Source organism: Pelophylax lessonae (assembly GCF_965119305.1).
Source record: "Pelophylax lessonae genome assembly, chromosome: 6".
Taxonomy (NCBI): domain Eukaryota; kingdom Metazoa; phylum Chordata; class Amphibia; order Anura; family Ranidae; genus Pelophylax; species Pelophylax lessonae.
In genome coordinates this window covers 240,826,586-240,851,174 of record NC_138773.1, presented here as the reverse complement: position 1 = coordinate 240,851,174, position 24,589 = coordinate 240,826,586, and the positions used below count along the sequence as shown (strand labels likewise).

The 24,589-nt window shown below is 39.7% G+C and overlaps 1 protein-coding gene across 1 annotated transcript; it reads right to left on the bottom strand.

The window, feature by feature from the left end:
• Positions 1 to 7,696: 7,696 nt before the first annotated feature.
• Positions 7,697 to 22,891, bottom strand: LOC309557722 (peptidyl-prolyl cis-trans isomerase FKBP7-like; the record flags this gene model as incomplete). Its single annotated transcript, XM_082260496.1, has 3 exons — positions 7,697 to 7,989; positions 12,562 to 12,689; positions 22,870 to 22,891. The coding sequence occupies 3 exons, from the start codon at positions 22,889 to 22,891 to the stop codon at positions 7,828 to 7,830; spliced, it is 312 nt and encodes a 103-aa protein (XP_082116622.1). The 3' UTR covers positions 7,697 to 7,827.
• Between the last annotated feature and the right edge of the window lie 1,698 nt (positions 22,892 to 24,589).

Sequence of the window (24,589 nt, the reverse complement as noted above, 5' to 3'; positions counted from 1 at the left end):
CAATCCCGCTAAAAAACGCTGAACGCCGCCATTACTAGTAAAAAAAATAAAATCAATAAAAATGCCATAAATCTTTCCCCTAGTTTGTAGACGCAATACCTTTTTGCGCAAATCAATCATTAGGGTCCTTTCACACGGTCCGTGTCGGAGCCCCATGCATCTCTATGGGGGAATCGGATGAGAGGGGACCGCCTGTCCGCTCTCATCTGATCCCATCCGATCCGATCCCCTGGACGGATGGAAAATAGGGTTTCCATCCTTTCGGATTTCACGGACAGGATCGGATGCAGATGGCAGCGGGTGTCAGCGGAAATGTCTCCTTTGACATCCGCTGCCCCATAGGGATGCATGGAGGATCCGATCAGATCCGCCTAAAAAAACTGACAGGCGGATCTGATTGGAGCGGTCGTGTGAAAGGACCCTTATCCACTTATTGGGATTTTTGTTTACCAAAGATATGTAGCAGAATACATATTGGCCTAAATTGATTAAAAAATTTGATTTTTTAATTTTTTTCTTGGCTGTTTTATAGCAGAAAGTAAAAAAATATATTGTTTTTTCTTCCAAATTGTGGCTCTTTGTTTGCTTATAGCGCAAAAAAATTAAAACCGCAGAGGTGATGAAATACCACCAATAGAAAGCTCTATTTGTGGAAAAAAAGGACATCAATTTTATTTGAGTACAGCACCGCACAAATGCGCAATTGTCAGTTAATTTAGCGCAGTGCCGTATCGCAAAAAATGGCCTGGACGATAAGGGGGTAAAACCTTCCGGTTCAAAAGTGGCTAAAAGCTTCACCAAAGCTTGATGGAAGCTCTGCAAATGCTTTGCCAAAGCGTGATGTTCACACTGCTCTGCTCTTATACAAGCTGAAGCCTGTGTGAAACAGGCTTTAATGAGAACTCCAGTGAGGATATAAAAAATGCCAGTAAAGTTACATAATATCCATTTGTGCACATGACAAAAATGACAGAGCTGAAGGTTACCAAGAATTTCCCAGCCGGTGAATTTACATTTAAAATTCTAACCATTTGGAGAACGTGAAGCAGAAACAAAATCCTAGTTTATAGGTTTGTTACTTCGGCTCGATTCACACCTATGCATGTTGCTTTTGAGCATTTTTGTAGTGCTTTTTGCTGTGCTTTCCGCAGTTTCTTTTACCGCAATTTTTTGGCGATTTGCGTTTTTTTTTGGGGGAAAATTTGTTGTTGGGCAGTTTTAAAAACGCAAATTGTGGCACAATCACAGTAACAATGCAATACTTGCATTTTGGATGCAGATCCATTGAAGTCTATTACATGCAAATGCTGCATTTTGCAGGAAAAACAATCCCGACCCTTTCCAAAAACGCAGAGGCACAAAAATGCATTGATGTGAACATGTTTAATAGGAACCCATGTTAAAAAAATGAAATGCATTCCTGCAAAAAGCGAAAAGCATGAAAACACGCATTAGTGTGAATGGAGCCTTTTATATCTGCCCGGAGTTCAGCTTTAAAGAAACAAATTAGTGCAGCTCTGCATTCAAATCATTAATACTTTATTAAATGTACTTTTTAACTGAAACAAGAGTACAGATCTGAATGTGATTTGGTATCAGTCTCTTACAATCCCCTATACAGCAGATGTCAGAGAGTGCTTGGGAGAAACAGCACACAAAACCAATCAGGTGTGCTGCAATGCAGGGAGGGTGCTGGTAAGAGGAGAGGAAAGTGAGATGAGATCATCAATCTGCTGTTTCCCATCACTGTTCAGTTGCAGGGTGGAGGAGATGACCTATAGGTAAAATTGCAATAGGAAACGTCAAGGTCCATTTCCTTGCTAGGCAGGGCTATGCTGTGGGACAGAGGTATGTTAATCTCTGTGTGTTCTCACTAACAACTGACTAGAAAGCACAGGACACAGAAGCACTGGAGAATATGCTTTCTTGCAGATTCTAAAGCGTTAAGGCTGGGTTCACATATATGCGAATTGGATGCGTTTTTAACCTCATCCAATTCGCATAGCATGTGAGAGTGACCAGCTTTCAATGGAGCTGGTTCACACATGTCCGGGGCGGCTGCGGTGGGGTTTTGAAAAGGGTCCTGTGTGTTTTTTGGTCCGGTTCAGGTGCAAATTCAGGAAAAAATTTGCACCTGAATTGGTTAACAGAAACGCATAGGACTGCAAACCGCAGCCGCAAAAAAGTAAACCCAGCCATAGTCTTTCAACCAGCTTTTAGTAGGACCTACCATCAGCAATTTCTATTGAAACTGTAAAACAACTGAGACTGTTATTGGTGGTAGGGAGAGTTGTATAAAGTACTCGAAACCCATGCTTGAGTAAAAGTACAAGTGCTCGATCAAAAAGTGACTTGAGTAGAAGTGGAAGTGCTCGATCAAAAAGTGACTTGAGTAGAAGTACCAAAGTATTCAACATTTTTTCTACTTAAGTATTGCAAGTAGTTTTTTTTTAAATTTTGCTACTTAAGTACTGAAAGTAAAAGTACCAGTAGTTTTGAAAAAAAAATTGCTACTCGAGTACTGAAAGTAAAAGTACAAGTACTGTGTTATGTAGTTATTAAAGAAAGAAGTCAAAAGTTTGAACATCATATCGTTTTTTATTATTTCAAATGCAGCTTTTATTTATACATACAGTAGCTTTTATGTTCGTATGCGCTGATAATACACATGTTTTGAGCTTCATGAAACCTGCCATCTACTGTTCTGGCAGTGGTATTTTTTATAATTGTAACGAGTAACTATGCAGCACAAAAAAAAAATATCGGAGTAGAAGTATTGAAATCATTGAAAAAATGTAGTGAAGTAAAAGTGGAAGTAGGAGAAAAAAATTATACTCTAGGAAAGTACAGATACCGCCTTTCGGTACTTAAGTACAGTAGTGAAGTAGTTCTACTTAGTTACTATACATCTCTGGTGGTAGGACACCTTCTTCTATCTGGTCATTTCTGCAATTGAACACTGGTTAGAAGGGCCTGAAGACTCCTATATGTATGGCCAGCATAAACTCTCCCCATAGACTCATGCACAGCTACAGCTGGCTGCTGGATTTCTTAAAGCAGCATTAAACCCAAAAAATGTAATATATTGCAACTTACGAATCACTAGATGTGGTGGCTGGATTATTTCTCTGAGTTTGTTTGGGCCAGCATGGCTGAAATTCCACCCCTGTGTTAGACAGCTGATCCGAGAGAAGCCAGCATAACATCCGGCTTCTGTCGAAGGGTCATGTTTAAAGAATGTCTGCCGATCGGGGCTCTCAGACAATGGCTGGGAGCACTGACCAGTATGTTCTGGCCGGGGCATCAGATTATTAGCAGAGGATCTTCTCCCAAGCTCTTCAGTTTTTTTTTTTTTCGTTCAGCCTGCTGGGTTGAACGAAAAACAAAAAAACAAAAACTGATAGTGTGTATAGAGAGCTCACAGACCACTGAAAGCAAGTATCTTGGCTTTTAAGGCAACTGTTCAGCCAGCTTTAATGTGCAAATGAGGCTTTGGGGAGAACTTATGCTGGCCATACACATAGGAGTTTTCAGGCTATTCCAACCATTGTTCAATTGCATAAATGATCCTATAGATTAGTGATGGCAAGCCTTGGCACCCCAGATGTTTTGGAACTACATTTCCCATGATGCTAATCTACACTACAGAGTGCATGAGTATCATGGGAAATTTAGTTCCAAAACATCTGGTGTGCCAAGGTTCGCCATCACTGCTATAGATGAAGGGGTCCTAACAATAACAGTCACAGTTGTTTAATAGATTTAGTAAAAAATGCTGATTGTAGGTCTCCCTCAAAGCTCTGGTTGATATTACCTGAAAACTGCTACCAGCATAAGGCTCCGTTCACATGTAGGCGTTTTGGGGCGTTTTTGGGGCGTTTTTCTGCTCTAGGATCAGCTCTCAAAACGCCCAACAAGACAAATCCTATTCATTTCAATGGCCCCTGTTCACATCTGAGCGTTTTGAAGCTGTATACAAAACGCCCAACGCTCAAAAAAGTACATGAGCTTCTTTTTGGGCAGATTACAGGCGTTTTCCATTGATCTCTATTGAATCTAAAAACGCCTGCACAAAAATCGCGGTAAAAATCGCCGCAAAAATCGCGGTAAAATCGCGGTAAAAAACGCGCGAAAAACGCTACGCTCAGGTGTGAATGTAGCCTTAGGGTTGGGCTGACCCCCTACTCATTGCCCCCAAACCGAAACAATTAAGTCTGGGTGCAGCTGCTTATATCACTCTGGTTTCAATGGATTAAATGATCCCTATGTATGTCAAAGTTTCACAGTTTACTGTCGTGTTGTGAAGTATTCTGTTAATCCAAGGTTTTTTTTAATTGGTTCCATTCCGCTCCAGAGGCAGAATCCATCCACAGTAGGGACAGACATAGAAGATTTGCATTGTAATGTCTTTCTGGCCAAAGGCTGATTTGAATGGGATGATATACTCTATAATACTCTACAGAATATGTTGGCAATATATAAAAATAAAAAAACTCAATATCAAGTTTTGCAATTTTCCAGATTTTTCCTATTTTAGTTGTGTACTATTTTGCTGAGTTTTCGTTCACTGCTGTATAAATGTGCAAGATAGATTTAGGAATCATTCTCAAAAGTTTGTATTTGCACATGTATGTTGTATTTGCACATGTATGTTTTGTGTGCTCATCTAAGAACTTTTTAGCATCTGGCATGGTGGAAAACATCTAAGATTTTGAGGGTGCTCCCTTCTTCACAGTCTCCACGAAAGAAAGGTTTATTTGTAGCAAAGCAATCATCTGTTTTCATTACCTTCAGCCATCATTCCAAATAATAAAACTAAATGCCATTATTGAACATTTTTTGTGCTAACTAATCTTGAATCCAAGTGGGATCAGGATCACATAGGACCTCATCCCCGTCTGTATTACCTGTCATTAAATTCAGACTGCTTTGGTCTTATATGTTTGTGTGTATTTTTTTGTGCTGAATTGATTTTGTATTTCAATTAAACATGCTTTGAATATTACCTGCAGCTTTTCTTTTAGGATAGTTATAATTTGTGACCATATACTGTAACACTATGGGACAATCAATCACAACAATGAAAGATAATTGTCTACAAATTAACATACTGCATGGTGGTTGTACCTGGCTTTCTGCTACATGGACTACAACCCCTATCCCTCTACCCCCATGCAGTTCTTCCTTCACTCCAGTACATGAGACTGTCTGGGCTGAAGTTGAGGCCAAATATCATGAGTCATATTCTTATCACACATTTCATTGATGCTCACAATAGAAAAATAAGTATAAATAAACACATAAGCAAATAAAATAAATAAATTGGCGCTGAATTCAAAAGTGGATTCAAAGTGTACTCAGTACAATACAGTATTGAGTACACTTTGAATCCACATTTGAATTTACCGCCAATTTATTTATTTTATTTGCTTATGTATGGTATGTGGTGACACTACAAAATTGTCAGCTTTATTCCATCAGTATCACCAACTTGCGGTACACCTTTTTACTTCTCTTGATCAATTACTTCATTGGTGGTGCATTGGCTTTTACTTGTGATAAATAAACACATTATTTCTTAAAATTAGATTTCCTTTTAACACTAAGTTAATTATTGGCTATACATTTTTATATCTGCTGCAACATACACATTGGTTCAGTAGAATCATACATTTTTGAAAGCTAAAACATTTGACTTATACTGTATGTATTTAATTTGTTTAGATGAAGTATTACATTTGTATAATTTATTTCCAATAAATAATTGAATTCCATTAAAAAAAAGGATGCAATGGAAATTTATATATTTGGGCTTTTTTAGTAACAGTGCAAAGAGTAGCGATGATAAACAAAGACTGGTGGAGCATGATGATAAACCATATTTCACAATTTTACAGTACAGAAAAATGAAAGATTACTGTTAGCTGATTATTATACTGAATACTGATTTTTGCTTTATTAAATAAATCTGACCACATTTTCTTGTGATGCAAACAAATCTTACTAAATGTATTCATTATTTCACAGTGTAATTAGGGAAGATCTCCACCCAAAACTGTTAAGGCAAACCAGTCACAAACATGAATTTACCTTATACAGTCCTGATCTGTATACTTTTCTGAAAACTGTTTGAAACCAGTAGGTGCTCATAACAGCAAAGCAACTAGCATTTTCTAAAGGTGAGTAGCAATGGTAGCCCCAATGTTTCTCTGGAATTCCAGGTTCCCTGTCACCCTATAAAGTTTGTTTGGGCCAAGCTGGCCCAAACAATCTATTTTCATTATGAAATGATACATCCGTTATGTGTGCTACAATCTATCGTAGCATTAGCTACATAAGCAAGTTGAGCAGTGGTAAAGGCAACTTCTCTTCTGCTGCTGGAATTTATAAGTCGGCTTGAGTGCTTCTCAACCATTCAGGAGAAGCCTTGTATTTTTATCAATGAATAAACGGCTTCCTCTGATTGGCCAGGGTAAATTGGCATGCTGATGACATCCTGATTTTCACCCTTCCACCAATCAGAGGAAACTTTATAAAAATTCAAGGCCTTCTGAATGGCAGAGAAGCATTCAGACCAACTCTTTTTTATGCCAGCAGCAAATGGAAATCTGTACGTACCATTGCTGAAACACAGCGCCACTCACTGTACGTAGTTAACAGTAGCTTATAACACACGCAGCGGCCATATTAATCTGTAAGGTTTATTCAAAAGGAACTATTTAAAGTGACATTAAAGGCAAAAAAAAAACAAACATGTTATAGTTACCTGCTATGTGTAGTGGTTTTGCACAGAGCAGCCCTGATCCTCTTCTTCTTGGCTCCTCTGCCAGCACTCCTGGTCTCTCCCTCCTGTTGAGTGCCCCCAGAGCAAGCAACTTGCAGTGGGGGTGCCCAAGTAGGCAGGCTCCCGAGCCGCTGCTCTGCATGTCCATTTAGACATTGAGCGGCAGCTCGGCCCCGCCCCCTCTCCTCATTGGCTCACTGGTTGTGATTGACAGCAGCGGAAGCCAATGGCTCCAACTGATGTCTCAGCCAATGAGGAGGGAGAGTTTAGGGAGAATCCCCAGATAGCTGATGATGTTGTGCACATCACTGGATCAAGGGGGAGCTTAGGTAAGTATTAGGGAGGCTGCTGCACACAGAGAATGCACAAAGGTAAAAAAAACCTTCAGCCTTTAGAACCACTTTATAATGACAGGAAACCTTAAATTCTATTTTAAAGTGTACCTTTGTTTTGTTCGTGCAAGGCAACCAGGTTTACTTGAATCTCCCTCACCAGCAGCGCATACTTCCCTTCCCTTTGCTGCTCTGTTAGGCTGCCAGAAGCAGAAGGTGGCACCCTGTGCCCTGTGTAAGATAGGAGTTGTTTAAGTCATAGCTTACACTTGCCTATGGACTTTTTCAATGCAACAGTGCTGATGCTTGGTGATTGATCTGAGGCTGTCAAAAGGAATGAGCCACATGCTCTTCCATACCCAGGAGTTTCTAGCTGGAAATTACAGTGGGCATCACATAAAATCTCATTCACACTATATTTTTTAACAAGTTGCACCAAATTACTAACTTGTCATGGCTGCCAATATACATATCCCCTATACTAAACATGGCAATACATACAATGCACATTTCAAAAGCACACCTGGGCTCATTTATGAAAAACTCAATGAAGAAAAGAAAATGAAAATAAGCTCAAATATAAATAAGTCCTTAACTGAGGATGATGAGCTGATTCATTTAAAACAACTTTTTACTCTCCAAGAGACCTGCGTTGACACACAAAATTTGTGGCAATGAATTCATAACTAACTATCCATAGTAAAAACTATGCTATAATTCATCATGCCTAAAAACATTGTATTCATTTGATGATATGAAGCCATCATTGTTGTGATCATTTTTCTTAAATATGTCAGTTAGGATCCGGCCATGTTCGGTAGGGGCTCGCTGTTTCCCATCTTTCTTAAATTCTTCTGTTAAATAATGACTTATCTGCATGAAAAAGAGATGAAATTATTTTATAGCCAAACTGTTGTTTCAAACCAAATATATAGCTCTTACCAAAAACTTAAATACTTATGAAGCCTTAAAGGCTACGTTCACCTTTAGAATATGTTACCCCCCTATTTAGGGTGTAGCATGTTCCAGCATCCCTCCTGAGCCTTCCTTCCCCGTGACAATGGGCAGAGGTTTCCCTCTCCCGTAGCCACTGTCCCATTTAAAATCAGCAGGGCTCTCTGGGACTCCACACAGCCGTATCATTCAAACACAGGGATCTGTGAATGAATAAATTACAAGTCCCATCTTCTACTGCAGCAGACAGCTTGCAGTTCTCAATCATCTTTAAAGCATTCTCCTCCCTGCAACTTCAAGAGTACAAAGGGGAGGAAATTTTTGTGACATCATTGACCTAATATGGGTACGTGGCCACATTAGGTCAATGGCATTGACCCAATATGGGTACATAGCAATATATGGGGCTAATATGGGTACATGCAAGGATATTGTAATAAAATATTTTAAAAATATCTAAAAATTCAGTGGCTAAATTAATTCTTACTTTTATCTCAGGCATTGTAGCATTCCACAGAATAATGGCCCGGATTACATATCTAACACTGGGTATTGATACTGTGATGCAGTACAATTTTTGCCCACAAGATGGCAGAGTCCACTACTTTGCCTAACCATAATTTAACACAAGTGCTCAGAGCAGTCTGGGAATTGTAGTCTTGGAGGACCTTGGGCACAGTGGGGCTGGGGTCACAACTACAAGGCCCACAAGCACTAGGAAGGGGGAGGGACAATATAAAAACAAAAGCCCAGGATGGAGCTGGGCAGTTGGCGAGAGACGTGCCACCCAAAGGTGTGTGTTTAGCTGTGCTGTCTATGGGGCTGTACCAGAACCGGGGGGGGGGGCGGCCTGCTGAGCTGAGCACTGATCCGTGGAGGTAACCCAAGGAGAGGCATCCATCATCTAGAGTCGCTGATCAAGCCGCATTCATCTTGACTGCCATTGCTGCATCCCTGCTTAAAGGGGGTCCCACCGAACAGGCAACTCACAGTCACACGTGGACTGTCACAGGGGGATCTGGTGACAGGGTCCCTGACCCGCACAAAAACCATAACCAACACATTATCCCTATTTTTAACTCCAGCCCAAGGAAGGGCCCTTACCCTTCATTGAAACTTCTCTTCTTATATGTTAAACCCACTTTGTCACTTTTACCTTAAAGCAGCCATTATTAATGCCAGTGACAGAATGCCAAACCTGCCATTACCATAGACTTCTGACTGATAAAGATCTTTGTAAACTCCCACTTGCTGAATAAGCCTGTAGTGCTATTTTCTCCCAATCCCTTCTTTCCATAACTTTGAACGTATTTATTTTCAGCTAGCAGCTTTAAAGAGGCATACCCACCTATGAGTTTAACTCCTCATTTCACTGTTTCCGAACTTCATCCCAGAAACATCTCATTGCTTTTGCACACCAACAGTAAAGGGCCCCAACTGTGTCAGGGCTAACTTCAAAGAACTATTCAGACCTGGTTACATACCTGGGGGCAGAACTGGTTTGCTAGTAGTGTATTAAACTCACAGGCCTAAACTTAACCCTGTTGTCTGAGAGCCCTCAATTGACCTAGCCTTTCTTACCTATTTTTAGTCTTCCACAGTCCTGTCAGGTGTAATCTCAGTCAGAGAGCTATTGTTTACACTCTTGGTACTGCAGTAAATGCTAAGTCTAGTCCTAAGGTTAACTGGGTTTATTGTATTATATTTTTATTGCACTGATTCCAATATGTTAACAATGAACTACTGGTCTGCCTTGTTACCTTTTTTACTTTGGTCTGCCAATACAATCTGCTTATTTCTTTTTTTTTTGAAAATGTATTTTTTTTAATGAAAAATTGAGATGTATAGGTATAATAGCCTTTGGGCATTATAGATCCCCCCCCCCAAAAAAAAAAAAAAAGGGGGGAAAGAAAACAACACACCTTCCATACACCTCGCTCTGTCATTCTCTTATAAAATCACTTCAAGTGTCGATGAATTATAAGGAGATTCCTGTTCCCTCTCAACCATCAGGAAAATATATCAGAAGAATATTAACTCGTTTTTAGAATCTTACCTGAACAAATGTAATGTGAGTCCCTGCAGAGGAATACAAAAAAATGCCCAAAAAAAACTCCAGCTGCAAAAACACACATGGGCGTTTTTGAAGCTGGCGTTTTTTTGGGCATTTTTTTGGGGTCTTTGGAGGCAGGCAAAACATCTGAACTTCTGTATAGGGTTATATATATACACACACTTATATGTATTTATACACATACAGACATATAGGTGTGATAGGAGCGGAGACATATTGGTGTTCATTATTTCATTAGCGCAAGCATAGTGTTCTGCTACTTTCACAGCTATATATGTGTATGTGTATACATACAGACATGGGTGTATGTATATATACCCCTACACAGAAGTTCAGATGTTTTGCCTGCCTCCAAAGACCCACAAAAAATGACCAAAAAAAACGCCTGCAACAACACACCTGGGCATTTTTTTTTTGGCGCAGGCATTTTTTTGGGCATTTTTTGTGGGTCTTTGGAGGCAGGCAAAACATCTGAACTTCTGTGTAGGGGTATACATACATACACCCACATCACACCTTCAAAAAAACGCCAGCTACAAAAACGCCCAGGTGTGTTTTTGCAGCTGGCGTTTTTTTTTGGGCAAATTGCTAAATTACACTTTGTAGCAGAAGTCACAGAACTGCTTCCACTCTCTTCCATGTCCAGTATAACAATGCTAGGAATTTGGCGGGGGCTATCTTATATACTGGGGGGCGTATTCACTAATGATTGGCCTATGGACCCCCTAGTCACTCCAATCACATTCCTAGCATTCTCCTGCCCCCTCAATTGGCTTTTACTGATGGTTCTGGTCCAATCACGGGCTTTTAAAGCCCATTTCCTGTACCATTGCATTTTGGTCGGTTCTGGTTGCCGAATTCCGAACTTTTTCAGCAAAAAGTTCGGAATTCGGCCGAACCTCGAACAGCCAATGTTCGGGTCGAACCGATGGTCGACCCGAACCGTTCGATCATCCCTACTCATTAACAAATGTTGCACATCCTGCATTTTTTTAGGCTCATAAAATACTTGCTATGTGATTAAAAACCGATCAGTTGAATAATCATATAGCATAGAAGTAGCACTAATATAACTGCCATATTTGCATTTCCCAACAAGGATTAATTTGTTATCGACCCTCTAATTGTCATTATTGTAACAAAGGAAGCCATTAGCCAAACAGTTTAATAATTTACCATTTAGTCTAAGGATACTGAAGACAGCTACTTAAACATTAAAAGTAGGTCCGCTTCTACAGAATACCCTATTAAGATCAATGTAGCTAATTGAATGTCACAATTACATTGCCATTTACAAGGAATATTAATGTGTACCTTGTTTATCATTTTACTATACTGCATACATTTTATGTTGATCAATGGTGCTTTTTTACCTTAAATGGCTACATCAGTTTTACACACCATTTATGAGCAAAATAAGTAATATTTGTGTTTGTTAATTAATAAAGAGGACCTATAAATAAAATGTTAAGTAAATGTATATGTTACTCCATGTTTAAATTTAGACCAAACACAACACTTTTCAGTATTCAATAATACTTTATTGCATAAAGTAAATCGTGGTCTAGCACCCACAGATGCTCGCTGCAGCCCTAAAGGACACAAAGCAGTGATTTTCTCAAAGTTAAAAACCTAAGTGAACAGACTTTATACTTCTACTTTGGAGGCTTGGAATCCCTCACCGCCACTTTCATACAGGCTCCCACATTCGCCGGGGGAGGTGTTTTTTCTGATGTCCGCCTGCGAATGGGGAGAATTAACTCCGCGAATGGGGAGAAAATTTCATAAAGGGATCAGGTCCTTCAATCCATAGGTAATCCCAGGTGGAAACAATTCCAAAAGTCAGGGGGGTGAGCGGATAGCCCCACCTGACAGACTATGGTATCTATCTACGCCTGTTTGCCATCAGATACTGGAAAGATGGAATACCAATATTGATGGTATAATGATGGTATATCCTTCCCTCCCTCCCTTTAGTCGTGACCACGATGTCCTTCTATACATATAGATTAGGACGTAGGTACCTTTTTACACAATTTGACACCCTGGAATTCATCACTCTTTAAATGTCAAAATAAGTGTGAACACTTTTGATCTTTTGAAATTAGGCCCCCAAAAGAATGTGATATCTGAGTGTAAATTCATGCTGTAACATTATCACTACATAAGGATCATTGTGAAGCCAAGCGAGAAACATACAGTGATAATGTTTCACTATACCAACACCCCTAATATCAGCTGTCATCTCAGCTCCACACCTCACAAGGAACTCACTCCCCTCAATACAAACTGCCTGGCGAATGCCTAACTACTTACCACTTCTACTAGACCACCTACATCCTCTGACACCCAACCTGACATATACAGTATATGCAACATGTTCAGTACATGATTTTAACATAGAATATTTATATTACCTCCTCTTTGGAAAGTTGCTTATCATTGTCCATATCAATTTGTTGAAATGCCTCAATGCTGCGTGGCCCTTTGCTGACTGCATACAGCTCAATTTCAAAGATCAGAGTCGCATTAGGTGGAATTTTGTCTAAGGGAACAATAAAAAATGAAGTATATTATGAATGTTTTTAAAGATGTATGAAAAAAGACATGAATTCATGTATTAACTTCATCACATTTCAGTTCACATTTCTATATATACAAAGTTATATAAATATTTAAATGCAATACATATAAAAAGTCAAAGTGAATCCCAACACAAAGTCCATTATCTGTATTAAAAAAACTTGAATCTTCAGGCCCCACAAATGTTTAAAAACAATTGTACTACCTGGTGCTACCACCCAAAGAAAGCAGCTCACCCTTTTGTTAAGCCCTCACATTAAGGCTTGGTTCACACTGCTGCGACTTGGGATCTGACTTGTGAGACCCTAAGTAGGGATCTGACTTGTGAGACCCTAAGTAGGGATCTGACTTGTGAGAACCTAAGTAGGGATCTATTACATCACGTATTGGCAAATACATCGATTTCTATCTACAACCGCTGGTTATTGAAACTCCTTCCTTCATTAAGGATACCTGTGATGTTATCAACAGGCTGAAAAATATCAAGTTAGAAGGTGAACATCTGATGGTGACAGCAGATGTCACCTCTCTCTATACTTGTATCCCTCATGATCAGGGTTTAAATGCTGTTGACCATTTCTTAAAGACAGATAAATCTATCTCTCCTTCACATCGAGATTTCATTCTAGATCTGTTGATATTTGCCACCGGGAGGAATTACTTTTGGTTCAATCACCAATACTTTTTACAACAAAGGGGTGTGGCCATGGGGGCGAAGTTCGCCCCTAGTTTGGCCAACCTCTTTATGGCCAAATGGGAGGAGGATGTCGTCTTTCCTTATGACGCACCCGAGCTGGTTCTCTGGGTGCGTTATATAGACGACATCCTCCTCCTGTGGAAAGGGGACACCTCATCTCTCGAGACATTCATGTCATTCTTGAATGATAACACGAGAGGTATTCATTTGTCTTTTGAATATAGTTCCACCAATATCCATTTCCTAGACCTCAATATTTCCATAGTGGACAATCAGTTTGTCACCAGTACTTTTTTTCAAGGACACAGACCGTAACTCGTACCTGCCTGTTGACAGCTGTCATCACAAGGCTTGGTTGGGTGGAATACCTAAGAGTCAATTCATCAGACTTAGGAGGAATTGTACTCATGAACATGAATTCCTCCAACAAGCCCAGCTGCTAAAGGATAGGTTCTTAGTTAAGGGTTATAATTCTGATGCTCTTGAGTCCACTATAAGGGAAGTAACCCAGATTGATAGAGCACAATTACTTTCTGGGTCTAAAAATAGAAATAAAACAAAAAACCAGTCTGATTTTGCTAAATGGTCCTTTTTTACCAATTTTTCTATTCAGCATAATTCCATCAAGAGAATTATATCCAAACATTGGGATGTACTTAGAAATGACCCCATTTTGGGTACCGTTTTACCTGTACGACCCTCGGTCACTTTCAGAGGTGCACCTGCATTAAGAGGACAATTAGCTCCCAATGTACCGGATGAACCAATTAAACCAAAAAAATTTTTTGCTGATCTTATTGGTTTTTATCCCTGCCGGAAGTGCAGAGTGTGCGAATATAATTGTGATAAAAGAAGGAAATTTACATCCTTTCAATCTTCTGTCACAGGGAGTCTTCACCATATCAAATTTTTCGCCACTTGCATAACTACTCATATTGTTTATTTGTTAACGTGCCCCTGTAAAAAGCAGTACGTGGGACGCACTATAAGGTCCTTTAATGTGCGTGTTAATGAACATATTACGAGCATTCTCACAGGCAAGGATAAGCATACTGTAGGTAAACATTACCTTCTTTATCACCATAAAGATCCCACTGGCACTTTATTTCAGGTCATAGACCAGTATGTACCTCCCTGGAGGGGTGGCTCAAAAATTTGTGGTGTCTCTAGGAGAGAGACATACTGGATCTATACTTTGAAGTCCTACCATCCTTTTGGGTTGAATATAGAGTGGGATATAAACGCCTTTATAAACACAGCTTAGCGTACTAAATATCCCACTCCCATCTGCCTTTCTGGCTATCTTTAGCCTTATATGTTCCCTTTATCCTCATTCGTTCTTTTATGTGATTTTATTATTTTTATTCACGATATTTTTTTAAAATATTTTTATTATATTTGTCTTTTGGCTGTATACATCATGTAGTTATGTAATAAAAATATTTTTTGTTATAGATATCCTGTATTAAGGGTCACCTAATATGGAGATAGACTATGGACTGTATATAGACAAAATTTGTTATTATGTCCCTTCAACTGTGGACAATTGACATTTTTGTTTTTTTCAATATACTGGTTTCTCAATAAATGAGCCCACTATGTTGATATATTATGGTTTAGATAACTAAACCGATTTTTTCCTCTCCCCTTTTTGTTGGCGCTGTTTAACTATAACGTCATCTTTTTATTCTCCCCCTTTTTTTATTCTCTTATTGGCGATATTCACTACTCGCTGAATCGGCCAATCTGAGCTGTCTCCATTTCTGTTTTGTTGACCTGGTGCATTGATATGCTCCAACTTCCGGTAAAGCGGTCCGCCTTGCCGTGCTGACATCACTTCCGCCCAATCCCGGATGTGATGTCGGCATATCCGATCTTACACTTCAGATGGAGGCTTGGGGTTGATGATGGTTAAATGCCGTCCCCCCTCGATGTTTTGACGCTGACATCACTTCCGCCTATTCCCGGATGTGATGTCAGCACTTCCTGTCTTACAATTCAGAAAGAGGCTTGGGATGTACGATGGCTAATGCCATCCCCTCCAGGCATTTCATCACTTCCTGTTTCCCCTTATGATTTAACCTTCCTAGCGGTATTCCCGAGTGTGACTCGGGGTAAGATTTTAGTGCCAAAAGCGGTAACCCCGAGTCACACTCGGGGTAGCGCTAAGAAGATCGCTGGATGCTGGAGGAGGTTTTACTTACCTTTTCTCCGGGATCCAGCGAAGACTGCGAGCGGTGTGCGGCGGCGGAGCTTCCTCCCGATCGTCTGCGAGCCCCGGATTCCGTCTCCGGCGGCGTGACGTCCGCCGGGGGGTGGAACCGGCGGCAAATTCGAATGTAAAATGCACCAAACACACTGATATCGTTCAAAATAAAATAAAATCACATTACATTACCCCCCAGTGCCCTTTCCTGCAGTTTTACTGTACTTTTTATGTAAATATATGTATATATATATATATATATATACATATATATACAGTATATATATATATATATATATATATATATATATATATATATATATATATATATATACGTATATATATATACACATATACATATATATATATATATACACACACACACATATTATATATATATATATATATATATATATATATATATATATATATGTATATGTATGTATATATATATATATATATATATATATATATATATATATATATACACGTATATATATATATATATACACGTAATTCTTGTGAATGAGCAGCCCAAACCAACTGTATACATTATATATATATATATATACGGATATATATATATATATATATATATATATATAATATATGTATACATAATATATGTATACATACATATATATATATATATATATATATATATATAATATGTATAATAAATGTATACAGTTGGTTTGGGCTGCTCATTCACAAGAATTACATGCTTTCAGCACCTAAAATAATGGTACCGCTTTCAGCACCTAAAATCCAAAAGAATCATACCGCCAGGGAGGTTAATAGACTTCATTTTTGGCGCTATACCATAGTGAGGCTTGGAACGCACGCCGGTTTTACTTCCGGTTTCCATGCAGTCCACCGCCTACTTCCTACAGGTGTACCCAATTAATTCTACCTCTATATATATATGAACACTGGCTACCTGCTGACTTTATCTTTTGAAAAAGGCATTTATGCCGAAACATGTAAAGAGGACTTGGTCAGCCCAGCTGTTTTACATCTTATATGCCTGTCTTTCACGGATGTCTGTAAGTGTATCAGCTTTATTGATATTAAATTGATTTTAGCAATATTACGCTATATGTCCCTCCATTTTTTTCAGTTTTACCACCCACCATGTGGAAGGGGAATCTCTGAACTATTCCATCTACCGGAGATTTGCATGGTTGCCGTTGGAATCGGTGAAAAATCTGTGGGGACACTCCATCATTTTTAAGCCTGTTTGACTCCTACACTATAAGGTGTTTTGGGGTCCCATCCATCTGGTGAGCGCAATATATTTCTACCTTCACTGGTGACGGGATTTGCTGCACTTATATATGATTTGCACCATTATATATTGGACTTTTTCTCACCATCAATTGTTTACGTTACTTGTGGAATGTTTCCTGCGATTGGACAATTTATTTTGTTGGGAATTTTTTTCTTCTAGCGCTGCACATATTTTTGTATTTATTGATTTATCACCCTCCTTAGTTCAGTGATTGATGTCAGCTGCTTACATTTTTTTAAGTTAGCGCAATAATCTCTATTTTATTCTCTAAGTAGGGATCTGACTTGTGAGACCCTAAGTTGGGATCTGACTTGTGAGAACCTAAGTAGGGATCTGACTTGTGAGACCCTAAGTAGTGTGACATGTGAAGTCCCAGGTTATTCAAAGAGAGTGGTCTTAATTAGCACTACTGAAGTCGTTTTGACTTGAGAAAAGGATCCTGCACTACTTCAAGGCAACTTCTATCTGACTTGTGCCCATAGACATTTACCACTTGCCGTCTGTGCTATAACCGAATGACGGCTATAGCATGGTTGTCCAGTTCTATTGTCGTCCTCCCAGAACCGCGCCCCGGACACAGCTGATCACAGATCGGGTAAAGAGCCAATCACAGCGGCTCTTAACCACGTGTTTAGCTGTGTCCAATCATCAGCATCGGGCAGAGGAGAGAGCCAGTAACCACCAAGTGTGAAAGAGGACATTATAGTCAGGGCACTGAACATCAGTGTCCTGATGATCAGTGCAGCCACAACAGTGCCCATCAGTGCTGCCAACCAGTGACCATCAGTGCTGCCAATCAGTGTCAATCTGTGCAGCCTGTCAGTGCCCATCAGTGCTGCCTATTAGTAGTCATCAGCGCAGCCCCATCAGCACACATAAGTGAAACATTACCTGTTTGCAAAATTTTATAACAGAAACTAAGAAAAACTTTTTTTTTTTTGGTCTTTTTTCGTTTGTTTAGCAAAAACTAAAAAACCCAGTGGTCATTAAATACCACCAAAAGAAAGCTCTATTTGATTTTACTATACTGTTTATGTATGATTCATTTGATCATTTGTATGACTATTGTCCATTACTTTGATTTAGATTTGTATGGAAATGTTTTACGGCTTTACTTGATTATAATATATTGGAACCAGCTGCCTTCAATATTTCTGTTATTTGTTTGGAAATTTTAATAACAATTATTTAAAGATAAAAAAAACACTGTGGTCAGTTTACCTGCCTCCGTCATCCACAGCTCTCCTCTCTGCTCTCCTGTGTCTTCTCCCCCCCCCCCCACCCCTCCCTGCCTGTCAGCTCGTGACAGTGCCGCTTTGCTCCCTACCCCTTCCTACTGCTATAATAATTGTAATATTTTCATACAATGCCCTGTGTTTAAAAAGGACAAATGCCCCAGTGTATGTGTTTTATAAAAAATATGACGATTTCTACCTGATTTCACAGCGCCTCCCGGCACTCAAGTGACTGCTCGGCTCTCTCCTCCTCTCCTTCCCGGGTGATGTCAACGGGAGTTCTCAGCCCCTCCCACTGTAGTTGTCAGGCTGGGAGAGGAGAGAGCCAAGCAGTTACGTGAGTGCCAGGAGGCACTGTGAAATTAGTTAGAAATCATCATATTTTTTAAGAAAATGCATACACTGGGGCACTTGTCCTTATTAAACACAGGGGATTGTATGTTCATAAAAAAGTGGCTTTAAACCACTTTAATTGAACATGCTGAAGTTGGAAGCTGATAGGTTACTATTCACAGCTGCACCAGATTCTGTGGGCACCAGTTTTAGTAAATCCCCCCATTGCTCTTTTGCAATAAAGAGCCTGCCTGCTCGCAATTTTTAAAAGCAGGACTTAAATTCTGCTTTAAGGAAGGTCAAACAGCTCTCAAATAATTTACCCAAAGGGAACAGCTGCATTCATAAATGGAGCTCTGAAGATATAACCATATCTTATAGACCAGACTGGGGCTATTCTGAGTTTATCTTAATGCTTTGGATGTACTTAGTGGCGATTAATTTAAAACATTTGCGTTGGGGGCTGAAGATTCAAGTTTTTTTAATATACACTATATTACCAAAAGTATTGGGACACATGCTTTTACATGCACAAGAACTTTAATGGCATCCCAGTCTTAGTCCGTAGGGTTCAATATTGAGTTGGCCCACCACAAAGCAAGTTCCATAAAGACGTGAATGAGAGAGTTTGGGGTGGAGGAACTTGACTAGCCTGCACAGAGTCCTGACATCAACCCAAAAGAAGACCTTTGGGATAAACAGAGCTGACACTGTGAGCCAGGCCTTCTTCTCCACATCAGTGCCTGACCTCACAAATGTGCTTCTGGAAGAATGGTCAGACATTTCCATAGACACTCCTAAACCTTGCGGACAGCCTTCCCAGAAAAGTTGAAGCTGTTATAGCTGCAAAGGGTGGGCCAACTCAATATTGAACCCTACGGACTAAGAATGGGAGGTCCAGTAGAGTTCATGTGTGTAAAGGCAGGAGTCCCAGTACTTTTGGTAATATAATGTATGTAGGCTGCCATTGCTGTTGTCTCCTTCTGAAAAAAAGCTAGTTCCTTTGCTGTCATAATCATTCTTTAGTTTCAACACACTGTTCAATGGACATAGAACGAGTAGAGATAAAAGGATTGCTGCTTCTTTTCTGAGACACCTGTTTGCTGCAAGCCTGTCCATGGTCAATTCAATTGCAACACAGAACCAAGGAAGGAGTGCCAGACCAAATAGTAAAGGATGTGACTATCTATAATGGTGGCACTATTGGTGACTGATAGATTCAGTTATTATTTACCCATACAGATGAATAGAGAATAAATCCTTTGTACTGAGTCCATTCAAGTTCTGACTAGACCCTCTGATGAAGGAGGAGTGTTTTTGTCCACAACATAAGTTGGCTGTTTTAGGTGTGAACTGTTAAACCCATTTAGAACCATTTGGTCTGGCGCTCCTTCTGTGGTTCTTTGTTTTAGGTGACCTTCTGGGTACCCACTGGAGGGTCGTCCTGTTCTATGCCAGCTGCCCAACCAGAGCCAGTGAACTTTCTGAATGATTACTTTCCTTTCACTGCTCTGTACAAACAAATCTTCAAGTCCCAGGGAATCGTGGATGTGTCTTTATTTCAGAAGAATTGAAGACAGACACAGCCAGGCACTGAGCATGTTCAGATCAAGGCCCCAAATACAGCCCCATAATTCTATAATGACCGGTGTTCTGTAAGTAAAAGCAAAATGGATGAGCTTTCTAGTAAACACCCACCCTCTAATGCACAGGTGTCAAACACAAGGCCCGCGGGCCGAATGTGGCCCCCCAGGACATTTCATGTGGCCCTCACACCTCTCCTGCAGCTGCAGCACCCTCCTTGTCTCTGCCCCCACCTTTTCTCTGTAGCTGGTAGCAGAGAGGACAAAACTCCTTTCCCAGATCCTGCACTACTCTGTGCAGCTGCAGAAAGGCTTGACTTTGCCCCCCCCGTCTCAGTAGTCCACATCAAAGAGGAGGGCAGAACTCCTACAGATCCTGCACCTGCTGGTCTCAGCATTCAGCAGACCCTGGAAGTTGACTCCAGCCCTCCTCTGGTTCTCCTCCAGACCTTGAACTTCTTCCCAGATCCACCTACATCTTTTTCCTGGCAGCAGCACAAGGTAAGGGGGTGCATTGTGATGTAAGGAAGGGTGGGTGACTCTTGACTTCTCATGTAAGGGTGTAAGGGGTGTGAGGTGCTCTGGACATCTAATCTTACAAATATAACCCGGCCCTTTGAGGGAAACCATAATGCTGATGCGGCCCACAATGAAGTTGAGTTTGACACCCCTGCTCTAATGCCAAGAAGAACATAACACTCCATTACACTAAAACTACCTCTGAATTGCATTTATTGTTAGACAACATCTCTTCTTTTTCTCTTTGGTGTTCCATCGCTGACTTAGTTGGACCTGTCCCCATGCAGCATTTCACTTCTGTCCTCAGTCTTCTAATCTAAATGACAGCCAGCAGCATTCAACTACTTTCCAGGCAGCACAGTGATGAGCTCACCTCTCTGTCACTCTGCTTTCTCCTCTTATCAGTACGTTCCATGCCTGCCCCTGAACTGATTGACTGCAAGTGCTGCTTCTTCCTCTCACACTCAGTTCTGCTGTACAGAGCCTGCAAGAGGCTAATATTAGGCCAAAATAGGTACTTACACTGCTTGCATTTTAAGAGTATATTTAATAATGAAGAAAAGATAAAACCTAAGTGTATCCCCCGCGCCTAGTGTTGTACAATAATGGGTTCCTAAAAAAAACTATGAAAATAGCAGCAACCGTATAAATAAAGTAATATATCAGAAAAATAGCCCTTGGGTCAGGACTACCTACAGCGCTTGCTATTATATTAAAAGTGGATAATTATATCACCAATAAAATCAATAAAGTTGTGTAATTAGGCAAGTGGTGCAATGGACGAATTAATAATTATGCCAAAAAAATATAAATATAAATTGTTGTGCAAGAGAGCAATTACTATATTATGTGCAATGGGTGGGTATTTATATCAAAACTATAAATAAATAATATAAAATGGTGTTGCAATGAGCAGTATAGTGCAATGAGTATTTAATTAATAACTAAAAGCATAAAATTCAATATTATATAGTGAACTAGAGCAATAAATAACCATATAGACATCAACAGGTGACATGAATTCTAAATAAATAGATTGTGCTGTTATAAACGGGACTATATAGTGCAAATATTTGTTCAAGTTCATCAATATGTGAATAATAAATATTAAAGTCCAAATGATTTCCTTTAGTGCAAAAAAAGTTCATCCAATTATATCAAAAGTGCTCAGTGGTAGACGGATTATTTATTGCTCTAGTGCACTTTATAATTTTGAATCTATACTGCTGATTGCAACACCATTTTATATTATTTATTTATAGTTTTGATATAAATCCCCACCCATTGCACATAATATAGTAATTGCTCTATTGAACAACAATTTATATTTATATTTTTTTGTCACAATTATTAATTCATCCATTGCACCACTTGCTTAATTGCACAACTTTATTGGTTTTATTGGTGATATAATTATCCACTTTTAGTATAATAGCAGCGCTGTAGGTAGTCCTGACCTAAGGGCTATTTTTCTGATATATTTAATAATGAAAAATTAATTTAGTGATTATTTTAATTTGTATTTGCTATTTAAGAAATTAAATTTAAAAGTAATACTTTTGTTGGGAATTTCTAAAAAAAAAGGTCATTATGCTTGGCAATTTCCAAAAAATCAAACAGAAGTCTATCTCTGTAGAAATGGGAGTGTGTAAGTATTGCAGTGCACTGGTAAAAAAGTCTCTTGTAACCTCAACCAGCATACATTACTTCTGTATATTGTGCTCACAAGTCCCTCACTGGAGGTGAGCGAGTGTCGGCTTCAAAGGGCCCCTTTACCAGTTCATTACAATACACAATGTTGTCTTGCCATTGGTTAAGGATTGGTTTAATCTGAGCAAACCAATCTAGTCATCACTGGTGCCAATAATTCAACTCTCAGCCCCAAGCAGGGAGATCCAATGTGTCTACTGTTCCCCTAGTCACCCCAGATTTTCTAGTCCTAGAAGAGACTACAACAGCAGCAGTGTCTTGCTAGCCGGACACTGCATGCCAGCTATCAGGAGTGTCACTGGCATCTGTTACCTGGACACAATCCCACAATCATTGGTGAAATGCTGGAGCAGCCTCACTTACTACTACACAATCCTCCTTGGTCACAGCACCTGACCTTACATAGGGCGTGCTCATGTAGCCCTGAATGGAGACTGTTGGTAAAAGCAGGGAGAGGAGCCCTGGATCAGGGGGATTAATGAGAAAAAAGGGGATTCAATTATCATAAGCAACCCCTAGAAACATGTTCATTGTGCAGAGAAATTCTGCCACCCCATGTCGAACTTACCCCCTTGTCCCTTTTCTGCCATAGGCACCACTGAACTATGCACCTCCCCTTCCCTAGATCCTATATCCCTAGGTCCTTCCACCCCCTCCTTCCACTAGCATTCCATGACTTGTACCAGTCACTTTGGCAGCATTGGTCTGCTCACTACCTCATTCATCATGGAACTGAAGTCATTGGTCTGCACTTTATCTGTCATGTGCCTTGCGCTGTTTTTATTTAACCTTATTTTTATTTATTTATTTATTTATTTATTTATTTTTGTGTTTTTAGATTTTTAGGCTACATTGTTAGTGTTATCTGTATGCACCGGGGGTCTAAGAGTAACGTAACTTCGATTCTCTGTATGTATGTATTGTACATGTGGAAGAATTGACAATAAAGTAGATTTCACTTGACTTTGACTGACTATAGGATATTCTTAGATGGACATGGAGTTTTAAATGGACATTAAAATGATATTAAAGCCAATTTTTGTAAACTGAGCTTCTGATACAAGATTTTCAGTTTTTTTGTTATTTTTCTCCTCTGTTCTTGCTCCTCATACCGTTCCCTGGCTGGGATGTCTGACTTCAGATATATGGGTGCCTCCTGTGCCTACCGGGACCTATGGAGTCTCTCCAAAGTCTCTACAATGCACACGCTTCCTTTTCTGAACTCCAACTTACATGCAGCCAATCACAGCACTGCGCAGACAGGCAGCGACAGACACAAAGCCACGCCTCCCCCACATCGGTGATTGACAGCGGCTCCAAAGCCGTATCTACAGCATCTAAAGCAAAACTGAAGTCAGGCAGACAGTATGAGAAGCAGCACAGAGGAGAAACATAAATACAGCAACAGCATGATAAGCCCGGCTATCAGCATCACATTGGGAAATAATGCTTCAATATGACTTTAAGAAGAAGAGAAACATTAAAGAACAACTCCAGCCACAGAATGTTATCTAAATTAAATAAAAGGTCAAGTGTCCTCTTGTAATGGGGGGTAAAATATTTATTGGGCTTTTTGTTTAAAATCAGTTTGTTAGTTGCCTGGATACAACAATCTGCGTCAGACTTCTGGTGCCGCATGTATAAGAGCCATTTCCCTTCATTTCTCTTACAAAATATATCAAAATAAAAATGTCACATTACAAACACTCCCAAAATGATAGCTACCGGAAAGTTCCCTGGAGGATGAAATTGCAGTGTGTGTTATGGCTAGATATCATAAATAAACCCAAAACACTTTAAGGTCCCTTTCACACGTGTGCGACCTAAAATTTGCGCAATTTTGCCTGGACTCGAAGCAATGCCTATGTCTATGGACCTCAAAACGCATCAAAGTCAGACCAAAGTAGTGCAGGGACTACTTTGAAGTGGCACAGATATGGACAGTACTCATTGGAAATCATAGAGCACGACTTGTCATACGACTTTGCAGTCCCAAGTTACAGGACAAGTCAAACAAGCTTGAAAGGGGCCTTAAACTTCCAAAAAATCCCACAATTATTATCACAATTAGATTTGGTGGCAAATTGCATTTTAAAACCCCCCAAACCCCCCACCATCAGTGGTCAGCAGTATTTTACCCCTCCCCCCCCCCCATACAATCACACAACATTGAAATATTTTTTACAAATAATTTTTTACAAATACCATAAAAGGCTCTTTTTTATCTAAAAAACGGAGTAATTGTCAGTCAAACTATGATAGTATTGGGATATCAATGGCTCACTGCA